The following is a 13,696-nucleotide window of genomic DNA, read 5'->3' on the forward strand; positions in this document are numbered from 1 at the left end:
AGAAATGAAAGAATGTCAGGAATCTTTATTTGATACCTTCTACCACATACACAAGGACTACTGACAACTGAGAGAATGAGTCCGAACAGTGTAATCCAGGTAGTTTTCAGTGAGAAGGTGATAACTCAACAAAAAGTTTGCATTTTTTTTCCTCCACAGTATTTCATTTCCAATGAAAATTTATGCAGGAAAAAATGTGGGCAAAGTATTATAGCTTTTTGGAACCTTCAGTTTTTATTTTAATCTGAAACAAATTTTCAGTTTGAAATTATTTTTCTATTAAGAAAAAGAAAACATCCAAAACAAAATATGTTTAAAACAAATAAAAACAAATTTCAACAAATTTCAACAAACAATTGTTTCTGAATCCCATTCTGTGACAATCTGCAAATTACTGAAGGTTTTGCTTCAGCTCAGGTCAAAAACTATTTCAAAAAATAGCTAATATTCAATAGGTAGAAAAAGCATTTTCTCAGCATCTCTGATGATGAGAGGTCATCACAGAGGGAGGAAAGCCCCAAGTTTGGGCGTTTTAACACCCAAACAGAACAGTAAGGGTTCTGTGTTGAGTCATGCTAGTGTTTGGCTACTGCCTTGGTAATAGCTGTGGTGTTATTTTATGTCTTTGCACCAATGGAACCAGGCACATTAGTAATGGTGATATTTCAAATTTTGGAAAGTTATTTGCTGACTATGGTTGCCTTTCATCAAGTATAAAGGGCACCGGGCACTTGGTCTGTCAGGGTGCACCGAGGGCTGCTGCACCATGGGGGAAGGTCAGCCAGGAGCTGAGCACCATCTACGGTCATCAGATTTTTTGGCTTGCTCTGTAAATCACAAAGATGGTGCAATGCACCGCTTCAAGGAGTTTGACAGCTAAACTCTCTTTTCTAAAATTGGAAGAACATAATCTTGTAGGACTGTCATACTCAGCACAGTATTAGGGTCACTTGGGGCTGGCCATGTGAAGAGGCTCAAGAAATAAGACCCCCTGTTTTGTGTAAAAGGCCATATATTTTCTACCTAAACTTGTAGTGAGGTGTGCAAAATTGTATGTTGCTCTAAGGATGTGGTTATATTTCTCTTCCTGACCTTTAAAACAGGAGATCAGTATGTATGAGAAAGTGAAAAAGGATGCAAAATCCATTTGCTAGTGTTTGCACAGCTCAGTGAAAACTATACATAAATATTATCACACAATCAAATAGAAATATGATAAAACCACTAATGAGTTAGTGAGTTGGTTGGTGGTGATTCATAGAAAGGAATGTAAATGTAAAATATTCAGCACTAGTTTCTAGTGGAAGATGTAGATTGAATATTCCATTGTCTTGATTCTTTCATTGGTTATGTTAGACAGGCTTTAGCATCATTCTCATCAACGATATAGACTCAAACAGATCAACTGAAAATAAGGTAAATGAGGCAAAGAGAAATAGCTCATTTGACAGGAAATGTAGTATTTTTCCCTGTCTGATTACTTGCCTTGTTTCTATAGCTGAATTATCAGCTAATGCCCCAAACCTGTAAATACCTGTTCATATGCGTATTGACTGTAAAGGAACTTAGTACTTTAGTCTGAGTTATGTACATGCATAGTCTCAGCAGAGTGAGCATCTAAATTATGTCCTGGTGTGTATTATGCAATGTCAGCAGCAGTGTAAGAATGATAGTTTTGTGATCTCAGTTTTGAGTTTGAATCTACTAAAAATACGTATGTCTGACATTGTCTTCTTTTAGCTAACGCAAACACTTCATATTCTTCTCTGTTTGCTGACATTTGTTTGAAAATGCACAGCTCTAAATGCTGAATCGTTGTCCCACAGAATTCCTTTAGGCTCCAGAAATAATGGTATCAAATTGTTATAAAAATACTGCTGACAGTGTGCACTGGATGCAAAGAAAACCACTGACTATCTTTTCTTGCCCACAATATCAAATTAACAAAACATCTACAACACTGTCTTCATTCTTTCCTTATGGATCCAATACCAACATTTTTGCATTAGCCATCATTATTACAGAAATAAGAATAGCACCTGCAAAACTAAAATTGAATGGATTAGTAGCAGGAAAAAAAGGCAGCACATTAAAATTTGAAAACATATATAGTAAATTTTAATTCATATCTTAAATTGACAAAGCCAGAATTATTTATAAATCTTTTCTCATTAAGTTTGCTGCACAAACATTTTATTACATTTACCCACCACCAATATCAATCCACCATAATACCATTGCTCCTCAAGAAGGTAAGTAAGTAGTGTGGAAAGCTTACTCTGCATGAATCCTGCCATGGTGGTTCCCATCTGGTGTCCCAAGGTCATGCTGGTCCATTGACACTGCTGTCGGAGACTGACAATGTCTGAGGCTCTTTTTATTGTGAGAGCTTCATGGTATCAAGGCCAGATTAAGATATCTGGGCCTTTAATCTATTCCTGGAGACCTGGCTCCAGAAGACATTTGAGTATAACAAAGTCTAAGCATCATAAAACAAGTCCGCCTGAGTCTAACTGGTGACTGAGCCTGCGGAGAACCCAGAGACCACATAATAAACTTGCATTTCCCAGGCTGTGTAGGATGATAGTAGGAAAAAGTGTCTCTGCCAGCACTCCAGGCAAATGACCTAATTTTTGTCACCAAACAATGGATACTCCTGCTGCTATCTCTTGTGGGAGGGACTTTGTTCCTTATTCTAGGAAATTAGGGAAGTCCAAAGCTGTTTCCCTCACCCACATGGAAGGAAGCTCTGCTGCTCTCAAGGAGTGAGCCAGGGTGGTGCATGGATCATCTTAAACTGAACTTGTACTGGTTGCAGAAGAAGGGACCTCAGTGCTGTGAACAAAGCTAAGTAGCTTCTATGGTGGGATATCCTTTCGCTGTACAGAGCTTGACTTGGCATCCAGGCTTTGGTACAAAATCCTGCTGTAGGGGCCAGTTACAGCCCAAATCTACACCCTTTGCAATCATGGACACTCTGTCAGTGAGAGGCTACACATGGAGGACTGTGTGCCACGTACATGACAACAGGCATATTTCAGGATGAGCAGGCACCTTTCTAGGCAACAGCTGGATTATGTAAAGTTGTATCACTGGGAACAGTTGGGTGCTTTCAACCCTACAAATCGCCTTTCACAGAGTCCCCTGGTGAAATGAAAACAAGCAAACATAATGCTTAAGACAAGGAGGGTCTTATTGGATACCAGATGGTTCATGTGTAGATAAATATGTACGGATGCATCTGGGATTTCAGCCTGGCATGGAGGTTTCCATGGTGAACAGGTTTTGTTTCTCATGGATCGGTGGTGGGGAAGGAAATCTATACTGAGTTTGTAAGAACCTTTGGAAAGAGCCTCCAAAATGCACAATCAGGCACAGAAGCAATGCTGGTTCTGCAGGGTGTCCACAGGGGATCTGCTGGAAATAAGGGTGAACAGCTTTTTTGTGTTGTGTTGTGTTTTGTTTTGTTTTGTTTTTCCTTTTTTTAAGACTGCATAATGTACTATTCCTTATATTTGTTAATTTTTGTAGACCTCTGCATTCTGCTCCAAAGAAGAAAAAGCCTCTCAGTAAACTAGAAGTGATTACATATATGTGCAGTGTGTTCCTGGGCTGCCAGAAGTACTCTTGGGAACAGAGCCAGAGCCACTTGGAGGCCTGGTTGGTGTTTTCTTTGGGAGGTTGTTGCTGGAAATTGCTGCTGAAACATTTTCAATGAGGTTCTTTCTTTCAGTTAGACATATTTCTTTCAGAAACTTTCCAAGGAACAATATTTTTTTTCTTCCTCCAAAATACTGGCTAGCCAGAAACAAAGTACTCCAGCCAAGCTTCAAACTATTTAATTAGCAAATTCTGCAGTGCTGCCTCTCTGGGGGTTTAACTCAGTTACTTCTGATCCCTGTTCCCCTCTCTGGGCCAAGTTCTCTGCTTTTACCACAATGCACTCTCAAACGCCAATTCTCACTCAGAAACTATGAGACCTCCTGACATGCATGGATTAAAAGGAAATGTAAGACACTTGGACTTAAGCAATGCTTCTTACTAAAGTTTCATTATGAAGTAACTGAAGCTTTTTAATTTGATGTCTACTGAATCAAAATTTTACCTGTGGTCCAGGGGAGGGATGGGTCTGGGAATTCAACCAGTAGAGCATGCCCTAGTTATCAGACAATAATGCGAAGATGATTACTGACTATCCTTAAAATAATAAAACTCTGCCCCATAGAAGACATTTATGCCACAGTAAATCAAATCAGCAGTTTCCAGAGTCTTCCAGAGGCTCCCAAGCTGCGTATGCATAAAAACTGTCCTAAGGTGCGAAGAGCTGCGCACTGCTGGAGATACAGGCAGAAGGAGCAAAAGACTGCCCTGTTGGCTGGTACATAAGAAGATATATTCCTGTATGAAAACATGACTCCTGAAATTATGAATTTTCAGTGGCAGTTTTAGGAACCAGAGATGACGGAGGTAGTCTTTCTTCTTTCTCTTCACTTTGTTGTGTGCATAATGTGACTTAAATAGTTATATCTTCTTCTTTCTTAAAGTATTCTGTATCCACCAGACAACACACCAGGCACTAGTGGGGAGAATGTCACCTTCCTGTCACCTCAGGAAAAATTTTTCCTTCCGATAACACAAACAGTCAAACTACGTAGGATAATTTAAAAATGAAATGGTATTCTTAGTTGACAGAAACAAAAGGTGATTTTTTCGTATCTTATTAAGATATTGGATATTAATTTCCTTCTACTCAAATGCAAACATGAAAGTTCCTGTCACTATTGGACTAATATTTTATTTTTAAAAATGTACTTTGGAAACTATCTCCATTACCCACAAGTCAAGCCAAAAATGAGACTATTGGCTTTTTCCTTGCCAAAGCAGATTTACCATTCAGCATCTGAAATAAGAAGTTTTATTCAACTATTTATACTGTAGTTACTGACTATAAGGTATATATGATATATATGTTACCTAGTTGAATATTACTTATAGGTGCATGCTGAAAATGGCTCATATAAAAAGCACAAGGGTAATTTAGGTAATTTGGCTCCAGCTGGTATTCAGGCCTGCGTGTGGCTGCCTGGGTAGGTATACTTCAGATCTTTGTATGAAGCATTTTCCTCCCACAGTCATTCTTGCAAACACACTTTTCTCATATCATGAATACCAAATAAAAGGTAAAGGAATTGCCCTCGAAAGAAACTATTCATTTTTAGTTAAATGAATACTTAATGAATCTACTTAAGAGGTACTTGCCCCAGGATATTTCTAGAACTATCTGTGAAGAGAAGCCTGTAAAACTAAAATATTAAGTGTTAAACTTTTAATGGAATGGGATAAAGCTTTCTTCCTATTTCAGGGTGCAACAAAAACCCTGTGGCAAAGCGTGGAGCACACGGCTGCTGACGGTGCAGGGTGGTAGACGCCTGTACACGCTGCCTACGCTAACAAAGTACAGCACACCCACAGCTGGAACCTCCTCCACTAATGGGTCTATTTGGAAACTCAGAGTGAACACAGAGTCCTTGGTCTTTGTGACACACCAGTTCAGCTTAAACATGTTTGGGTATTTCCAGTGCCCGTCTTGGTGAAGATGCTGGCCCATGTCTGAAGGAACACAACTGTGATGAGCAGCAAAAGTTTCTACATTACTTTGGGGGAGGGTGGGGTGGTGAGGGGTGTTCTATGTTGTTTTACAATGCAGAGCTTTAATTTATAATAGTAATAGAAGTACTTAATTACATTTCATTCATTAAGCATCTTCATGCTCAGAAGAAGGTGACAAGTATGGTCATTTGATGCAGACAGAGGTAAGGAAACATCAAGCATGAGAGCTCATCTCTTGCCTTGGACACTGCTCTTTCCCATGCTTCTCCTCTAGAAGATGAGTATAAGCCACCCACAGAGTGATTCGGTGTTTGCTGGAAAAGGAGGCAGAGAAGGTCAAGAGAAACACCTGCAGAGAGGATCCCACCAGCGGCAGTGGCAGGCTGGGGATTGCCAGGTGCCTGCAGCATGTGCAGGTGTGCTTTGGGACATGAGCACCAGGGCCATTGCCACATACCCTGATCAGCAGTAGTTTAACCACAAGGAAAATGTAAAGTGGAGGCAAATATATTTTAGCCATTTTTTTTCATTCAGGATGATCAAAAAGCAGAGCTTGCTAATTCCGTAGAATTACCAATAAATAACTATAAGTTAAAAACCAGCCTCAGCTTAATTGGCTCCATGGAACTGTGCCACTAATGTTTCTCACCCTCTCCAAATCTGCAGCTCTCCCAGTATCAAGGAGGCACAAATGTTTCCTCAACTACCCCGGCATGCTCAGCACCTTCTTTCTGTGCCATTCTCTGCTTGTTCAAATCTCTGCTCATTTTCTCACCTCTCTCACCCTGTCCTGTTTTCATTAACAAGAGATTATGTTTGCTCTTTTTTCCTTCAGTCTTCATCTTGGATTTCATTTTAATTCATTTACTGACCTTTTCCCTTCTCCTAATGGTTTTCTTATTGAATGTGCGACACCACAAGAGACCCGTGTTTATGAGAGGTGCCCCTCAGGGTTTTCCAAGCTTGCTCTTATTTCCCACAATGAAGTTCTGTATTTTTGAGACCAGTCCTAGTCCCTGGAAATCAGTGAAAAGCTGATTACTGATTCCAGAGGGACAGGACTGATCACTGAAATCAATGAGTCTTCGATCAAACTTTTTACAGCTCAAGCTGCTTCAATAGCAATCCCCCTTGTGCATGTGAAGATGCAATCACAGTAGTAAACAATTAATTGACCTATTTTTTAAGAGACTATGTCAGAGTTAATGGGCAATGTACTTAGGCAGCTTGAGGCAGAATTGAGGTCTCATATTTTTAATGCTTCATATATTTATAGGTATTGAACTCTGAAGAAAAATTGTAATCATCATCATTGTACATTCCTGCCAAAAACACAAGTCAGAGAATTTCACTGCACCAACCTCAATTAAAGCACATCAGAGAAGTGTAAAGGGTTAATCATCCTCACATTTAAAATATACTCTGTATTTACAATCTGGATTTCACTTAAGCCCCTCACTACAAGCTCTCTAAACTTCTCTTTTCAACTGCATAAACCTCTGCTCACTTCTCGCAATATAAGTACTTCAAGAGCATGACCAGACTTTGAAAGCCACAAATTCTGTGAATTTCGTAATATTTTGTGAGACACTTCAATATTTCTTCCATTTGCCTTTTTTTTTTAAACTATAAATAGAGCCTTCTTTCTGCAACCAGTCTCCAAAGGTCACCTTACAATGTTTTGCTATTTCCCGTATTAAGCAGCAATGTTTTTCAGCTGACATTCCAACTTCAAGTCATGCATATGAGCATGATATGAGCTTGCTTCAGACTACAGTGAGAGGGCTGCAAACAAGACTGCTGTATAATTGCTGAGAAAAATAACATCCATTGTCAAAAAGGGCACTTCATCAAACAAAATTTAGCTGCATGAATACGAGTGTCTTCAAATATTTGGTTCATGCTAAAAATATAGCACATTTATTAAAAATATATATTTATAAACATTGGTATGAACAGACACAGATGTTAAGCAAATGAGAAAGGAAAAATAACCATGTAATGTATTTCTCCCAACATTTTATCAGGTTTAGGCAGACCTTGCTCAATGGAATTGTTTTTTCATGATTGCACCATATGTTCATTCTAAATAAAAAGCTTGTCAGATTCAATGTAAGTAAAAGCAAAAACCATGAGAAAAAAATCATTTGCCCTAACAGACACGTGATCTGTGCTATGAAGCTATCTTGGAGTTCAATCTCTGCGAGTATACAGTATACATTTCTAATTATATATAGTGTACAGTTTCTTTCTGGTTTTGTTTTTGTTTTGTTTCCTTTGAATTGTGTTAAAACAACATATCCTTGGTGGATTTCTTCAAAGCTACAACTTACATAATTGCAGTCATTTTCCCCCAAACCGAAAACCAAACTGAAAGGAAGAGGGCAGGACAGAAGAGTTGAGCTTGTTACTGTGTGAAGAAGTCTTGTTAAATTAGTTGTGCTTCAGCCTTCGCTGCCTGCAGGCAGTGCTTTTATGATGTGTTAATATAATACAGAGTCAATTCTGATTAAACAACTTGTCAATAGTTAGCAATGTTTGTCGTCACTCTTAATGGCTGTTTTATCTGGTCTATTTGCATGCCTCCTAGTTTACAACGTTGTGTAAATATACACAAAAATGATCACAATGAGGTTCAGAATTGTCCCAATAATTCCAAGCATCGCCAAGATAGTTTCTTCTTTGCTTTCCTTTTCTTGACTGCCTTTATCTTCTTCATTTCCACTAGTGATTACCATCTTGGTGGCCAGTTTCTTTATCGTCCCCTTCAGGATAACCTAGATTTAGGCAGAAAAACATCAAAATGGGATGTTAGTTTGAGTTTCCAAGCTCATATTAACAGTGGACCCAGCTGCAGAACTTTTGCCCCATAATGTGTTATATTAAGGATTCACTTTAAAAGGATTAATATTTTTACTAGCTAGTTAGTAAATGCTTCATTAAAATGATAGTTCAGCTAACCTGTAGATTACTTATAACCCTCAATAACACTCTCTGCTTTTGTGTCAGCAATCATTCATAACGCATATAACTCATCAGCAATGTCGTTATAAACTTGATTAGAAATGTACCATTGAGGTGACTCCTACTGGAATCAGTGGGGACTTTATCTGTGTTGGGACTTCAGGAGACCATCTTGTCAAGTTGCAGAGACACTAGTTTTATACGTCAGTGCTGAGAAGCAAGTGGATGAGAGAAATAAAACTGGGAAGATCTTGTTTCTTTTTAATAGGAAAAACCAGCACGGACAAAGACATTTTGTCTCCTGACGAGAAGGAAGATAGCAGTGACTTCTAATAAATAATTCAAAATAAAAGCAAAACCAAAATAACATCCATCTTGGCTTTTATTTTCCTCATTCTTAATGTATGATGAAAAGTTACTTGCAGTGCAGTGAGCTGAAATGTATTGATCTGCCTGCAGGGAGGATACAGCCATTTCCCAAGCAGCCTCAGCCCCTGAACTGCTTAAAAAAAAAGAAGATTCTTCAAGTGCAGGACTAACCCTGACTCCCAGCACTGATGGAGCCACAGACAAAGAAGCTTCCTTGGTCTTCCAGCCAGGTGCTGAGACCTGGGTAAACATTTGATTGTTCAAATTAGAAATGGATAATTCCCATCTATCTGTGTTTATCTAATGCTGCAAATTCTAATCTCATGAACAAACCAGAGCGCCCCAGAAAACTGAAAAAGTTTGGCTGATGTCCCAGTGCAAACTGATCTGCCAACAGCTGGGTTCAGCTGATGCCGTGCTGTTGCCTCCCAAGCCGTAAACCATATCTTGTGGTGTTTCTGCTGCAGTAAGCACTGGTAGGATGTAGCAAAAAGTGCACCCCAGCAGCTCTTGCCTATAAGAGGGGTTTGGTTGGAAGAGGAAGGGGACACAGGCACCCCCCTCATTCCTCCCTCCACTAACCCGTGAAGCAAAACCACTAGATCCCATGCAGCATGGATGTTCAGGGTGGTGAGGGCTCCCCAAGAACCAGTCACCATCTGCATGGCCACACAGGTGTCACCAGAGGAGAGCTCTGACCTGCAGCTCCACTGAGCTCCTGGCCTGCACAGCCACAGAGCAGCAACCAGAGCACCAAAAGGCTGGAAAGGAGTGGGAGAGGTGAGGAAATCCTCCAACGGAGGGACTGAAAGGAAAAACAGAGAATCCAGACAAAACAACCTGTATTTTGTCACATCTGCAAGTTGTTCATATATAGGACAACAAGTATCTGCTGGCAACTTCCTAGAGCAGGTGTCATGGTTGAATCCCAGCAGGTACAAGTGATTAGTGGTGAATAAGGCAGAAGCAGGGGCCTGCGGACGTGCCACTGGCCTTTATACTTATGCTTGCATTAGCATTTATGTGTTTTGACTTAGCGTCACCAAATGATTCAGAGGAAAACAAGAACAAGGCAGTCAGTAACCTGAAGGTACACACGGCAGGTGCAAGTCAGCAGGAGCAGGGGCTGCCAGGCAGAGGGGAGCTGCATCAGACTTCAGAACATGTTCATCCAGCAGGTCTTTGGGTAACTTGCCCCACAACAGCAAAGCTTCAGAGGCACCAAGCACCTCCCAGGGACACTGGCTTCTGCTGCCCCCCCTCCAGGTTCCCTTCCAGCCCTCAGAAACTCCCTGGTCCCCACAGTTCCTCCAGCCACAGCCACCTACAGCTCTTTCTGCACAATCTGCTTCTCCTAGTGGCTGAAGGTCTTTGTCATATTCACCCCCAGCTGGTGTCCAGAGGAGGGTTTGGTTTCATGTGGTGGGTGCCCTCCCTATCTTATCAATTGCTGCCATGCAGTCAATGTTAGCTTAACGAGAAAATTGGTTCTGGGAAGTCACAGGAGAATTCCTACCAAAGCCATTTACATTAACCTCACAGCCCAAGTACATCCACTCCATGTGGCATCGGACCACAAACCCATATCCCAAGCTATGACACACAGCCGTTACTTCACTCACAAAGCCGTGAGTCATTTGGATATCATGTTCTTTTCCCCTTCAGTAACTGAGAGTTTTTCCCTCTGGCCAAATGTTTGCATTTCACTGTTTATTTGAAAAATCAAGTGGGAACACAAATACCATCTGATAAAATCTCAGGCCTAGATACGAGGATTTGAGGGGAGGGTGAAGTCTGCTGGCTGGTTCCCACAAAAGCCAAGCACTCTTGATTCAGCACTCTGGCTCCCACAGCATTATGGCCATACCCAAGCATCTTATGGGTAGCCCTTCTGGCTCTGAAAAAAGCCAGAGATGGTACAATAGGTCTCTCTGCATCCCATGGTTTGGGAAGAGTTTCCCATTCACATCAACCTAAAGCCACACAGAGCAGCACAGAGCCCCAGCTGCGGTGGGTTTGCCCATGCACTGTATCCACCAGCATTCTTGGGTATGGTGACTCTGCACCACAGGTGCTAGGCAATACTGTTTCTAGGATTAATGTGATCAGGGGCAGCATGGGGGCTTCTGAACCCCTCTTACGAACATCTCTAGTCTTTTCTTAATAAAATCAAACTGTGTGGCATGAAGTTAGTGTCAAAATCTTTCCTACAGGACACTGTAGATCCTAAAATTAACATAAATGTAAAAAGTAGCTAAATAATTCACAAAAGAAAAAAAATACCTAAAGCTATTAGATATAAAGACAAAGCCACTGGCTTAGGAAATCCTTGAGCTGTGAATTTTTTGGAAGCTAAAAAAGTATTCCAGGGAAGTGCTACCACATCCTTGCTTTGTTACCGAAGTCTTTCCCAGGCACCCATTGCTGGTCACGGTGAGAGGGGTGGTTCCCAGGCTGCATGATCTTTGATCTGATGTTGTACAATCACTTTTTTCTTCTTTGCAAGTTTTAATTATTAGAGAGGAGATACTGAGCGGTTTGAGATCCAAACTCTGCCAACACATCTCAGGTTGCCAGATTATTTCTGTCCCACTGAGGAGCCTTAACTGAGGGAGAAGGTCCCCAGTGTGATGCAGCAAAATATGCACACTGGTGACTGGGGTAATGATGAGCATGAAAGAACAACAAGGAGGCAACAGCAGTTAAGAGTTTATACACGGGCTGATGCAAAGTGTGATTTGTTGGAGGCCATCTCTGTTGCTCCAGCCATGCCTGTGTGCTGTATTTGGCTCACAGTATGATGCAGCATGGGACTGAATGAAGTGCATCCTTTTTGGTTGAAATTGCACCCAAAGGTGTGCTCCATGAGCTCTTCAATAAAAGAAATTTCAGTCCATGGGAGCAGGAGTCCTGACAAAAGCTATGAGAGAGACAGGGCACAATGGGCTTGATATTAAGAGCCCTTTAACATTCAAACAGGACATGATCAGGACAAAACACAATTATATTAGTACTTTGCCAAATACAGCACTGTTGATATCAGGGTGAGTGTTGACTTCAAACTGTGAGGAGACCAGAATCAAAATTACTTCTCCACTTTTAAGGACTGACCTTGGGAGAAAAGGAGTACTCGCCTAATGGCAGACTCGAGCCTTTAACCTTCACAGATCTCATGCTCAGAGCGGTATTTTGGCTGGCTGGAGTTTGTGGGTGTTTTTTGCTACTGGGAAAATATTTGCTGTCAGTTTTAGTATAATTGCACCAATTAAGAAAACAGAAAAGTCTTCTGGCTTTCTGGGTACCTTTTTTCAGCCTTTATTATTCTCCTCTGGAAACTGATTTCATTTATTTGACATTGTTTCATAATTTTAAGATCCTTATGACACATTGCTCCTTTTATATATATCTGGTGGGACTTCATACTTGTCAGAAACACTACTTTTCCTTACCCAAAACTGCTGATGGAAATGCTGAGATAAGAGGGCTAGAGAGCACTAGATTTACCAGTTGTTTAATAACTGTACTTATTCAATTACTACTTCATTAGGAAAGCACTTTCCTGCTACTTCAAAATTAATGTTTCCTACTTCATTTTGCAAGATTCATCATCAAGCTAACATCAGCGTTTTGAAAAGATATGTATTCCAAAAAGCTATCAATGGAAATATATGTATTCCGTGTATTCTGCATGGCATAGGGGAGAAAAGTACAGTTCAGTGGTTAGAATGCTTTTGCACTATTTATCTTGTAGCACTACTGCTGACTCCTGATATATCTACAGGAAATTCACTTAGTGTCTCTCTGCCTCAGTTTCTCATCTGTGGGATTCTTTGAAGGACTACCCAGACTACTTCAGAAAATGATTCCTAATAAAAGTGAGGCCTCACAAATACTTTAAAAAGGGGGAGCTGTTAACATGAAAAATTTCAAATCCAGCAGTGCCATTACAATGTCCCCAAATCTATGGGACCTATTGCACATCACCGTCATTGCAAACAGTCCAGTGAACTATGTGAAGCATTTCTAGCAAGATGAAATAAACCTTACTCATCCCTTCACTCTCAGTGGGAGCAGTGACTGAGCTACACATGAGGGTTTAGTGGCAGGGCTTTGCAAAAGGCAGCAGCAAGTATACCTTTGTAAATTTACTAGACTATGTTTGTCACATCCTCTCAAAGTACCTACCTGCCATATCTGTCAGCTTTTGAATATGTCAGTACCTTGACTTGGTCTTTAAAAAGTTTTGTAATCTAAAATAATTTATCTTCTAAACCATTATTTACGAGGTCCCTAAGGAGGCTGGAGGGGAGGACGCAGCCAGCAGAAGCAGAAGCAGAGCTCCTGGGAAGTCGGAGGAGGGGAGGATGGTCCAGGCTCTGCTGGGGCCCTCAGTGCTCATCCCGATCAGCCCCAGCTGTCCTGTGTTATCTGGCACTTAGAAAAACAACAACAAAAATTTCTGAAAAGCTCCCAGGGTCAGATGCTCAGCTAGTACAAAGCAGCCTTCCTCTCCTGAGTTCAGCTGAGCTACCTCTGTTTACTCCAGTTGAGGATCTGACTCCTTATTCAATCTAGCATGAATATCAGTGAGCACAAATTTTCTATTCTTAATCCATAATCACAGACAATCACCAGCCAAATTGTTTTGATATTTAAACTTGTTTACAGTCCCCAGGCTATTAGTTGTGATGACACATTAAGAGATAAGAGAGCTTTAATTTTCTGAGGATAGTTCCACCCCCTGGGTATAAGA

The 13,696-nt window shown here is 40.7% G+C and overlaps 1 protein-coding gene across 1 annotated transcript in view; it reads right to left on the minus strand.

Annotated features, from left to right (window-relative positions):
• Window positions 1–7,656: 7,656 nt before the first annotated feature.
• Window positions 7,657–13,696, minus strand: part of TUNAR (transmembrane neural differentiation associated intracellular calcium regulator) — a 28,542-nt gene continuing 22,502 nt past the window's right edge. Inside the window, exon 2 of the mRNA XM_082058128.1 lies at window positions 7,657–8,387. Within this exon, the coding sequence (XP_081914254.1) occupies window positions 8,202–8,387 (186 nt within the window). The 3' untranslated portion in view covers window positions 7,657–8,201. The remainder of the gene's footprint in view (window positions 8,388–13,696) is intronic.

The sequence above is a fragment of the Streptopelia decaocto genome, assembly GCF_964273445.1.
Source record: "Streptopelia decaocto genome assembly, chromosome: 7".
In the NCBI taxonomy this organism is placed as follows: Eukaryota; Metazoa; Chordata; class Aves; order Columbiformes; family Columbidae; genus Streptopelia; species Streptopelia decaocto.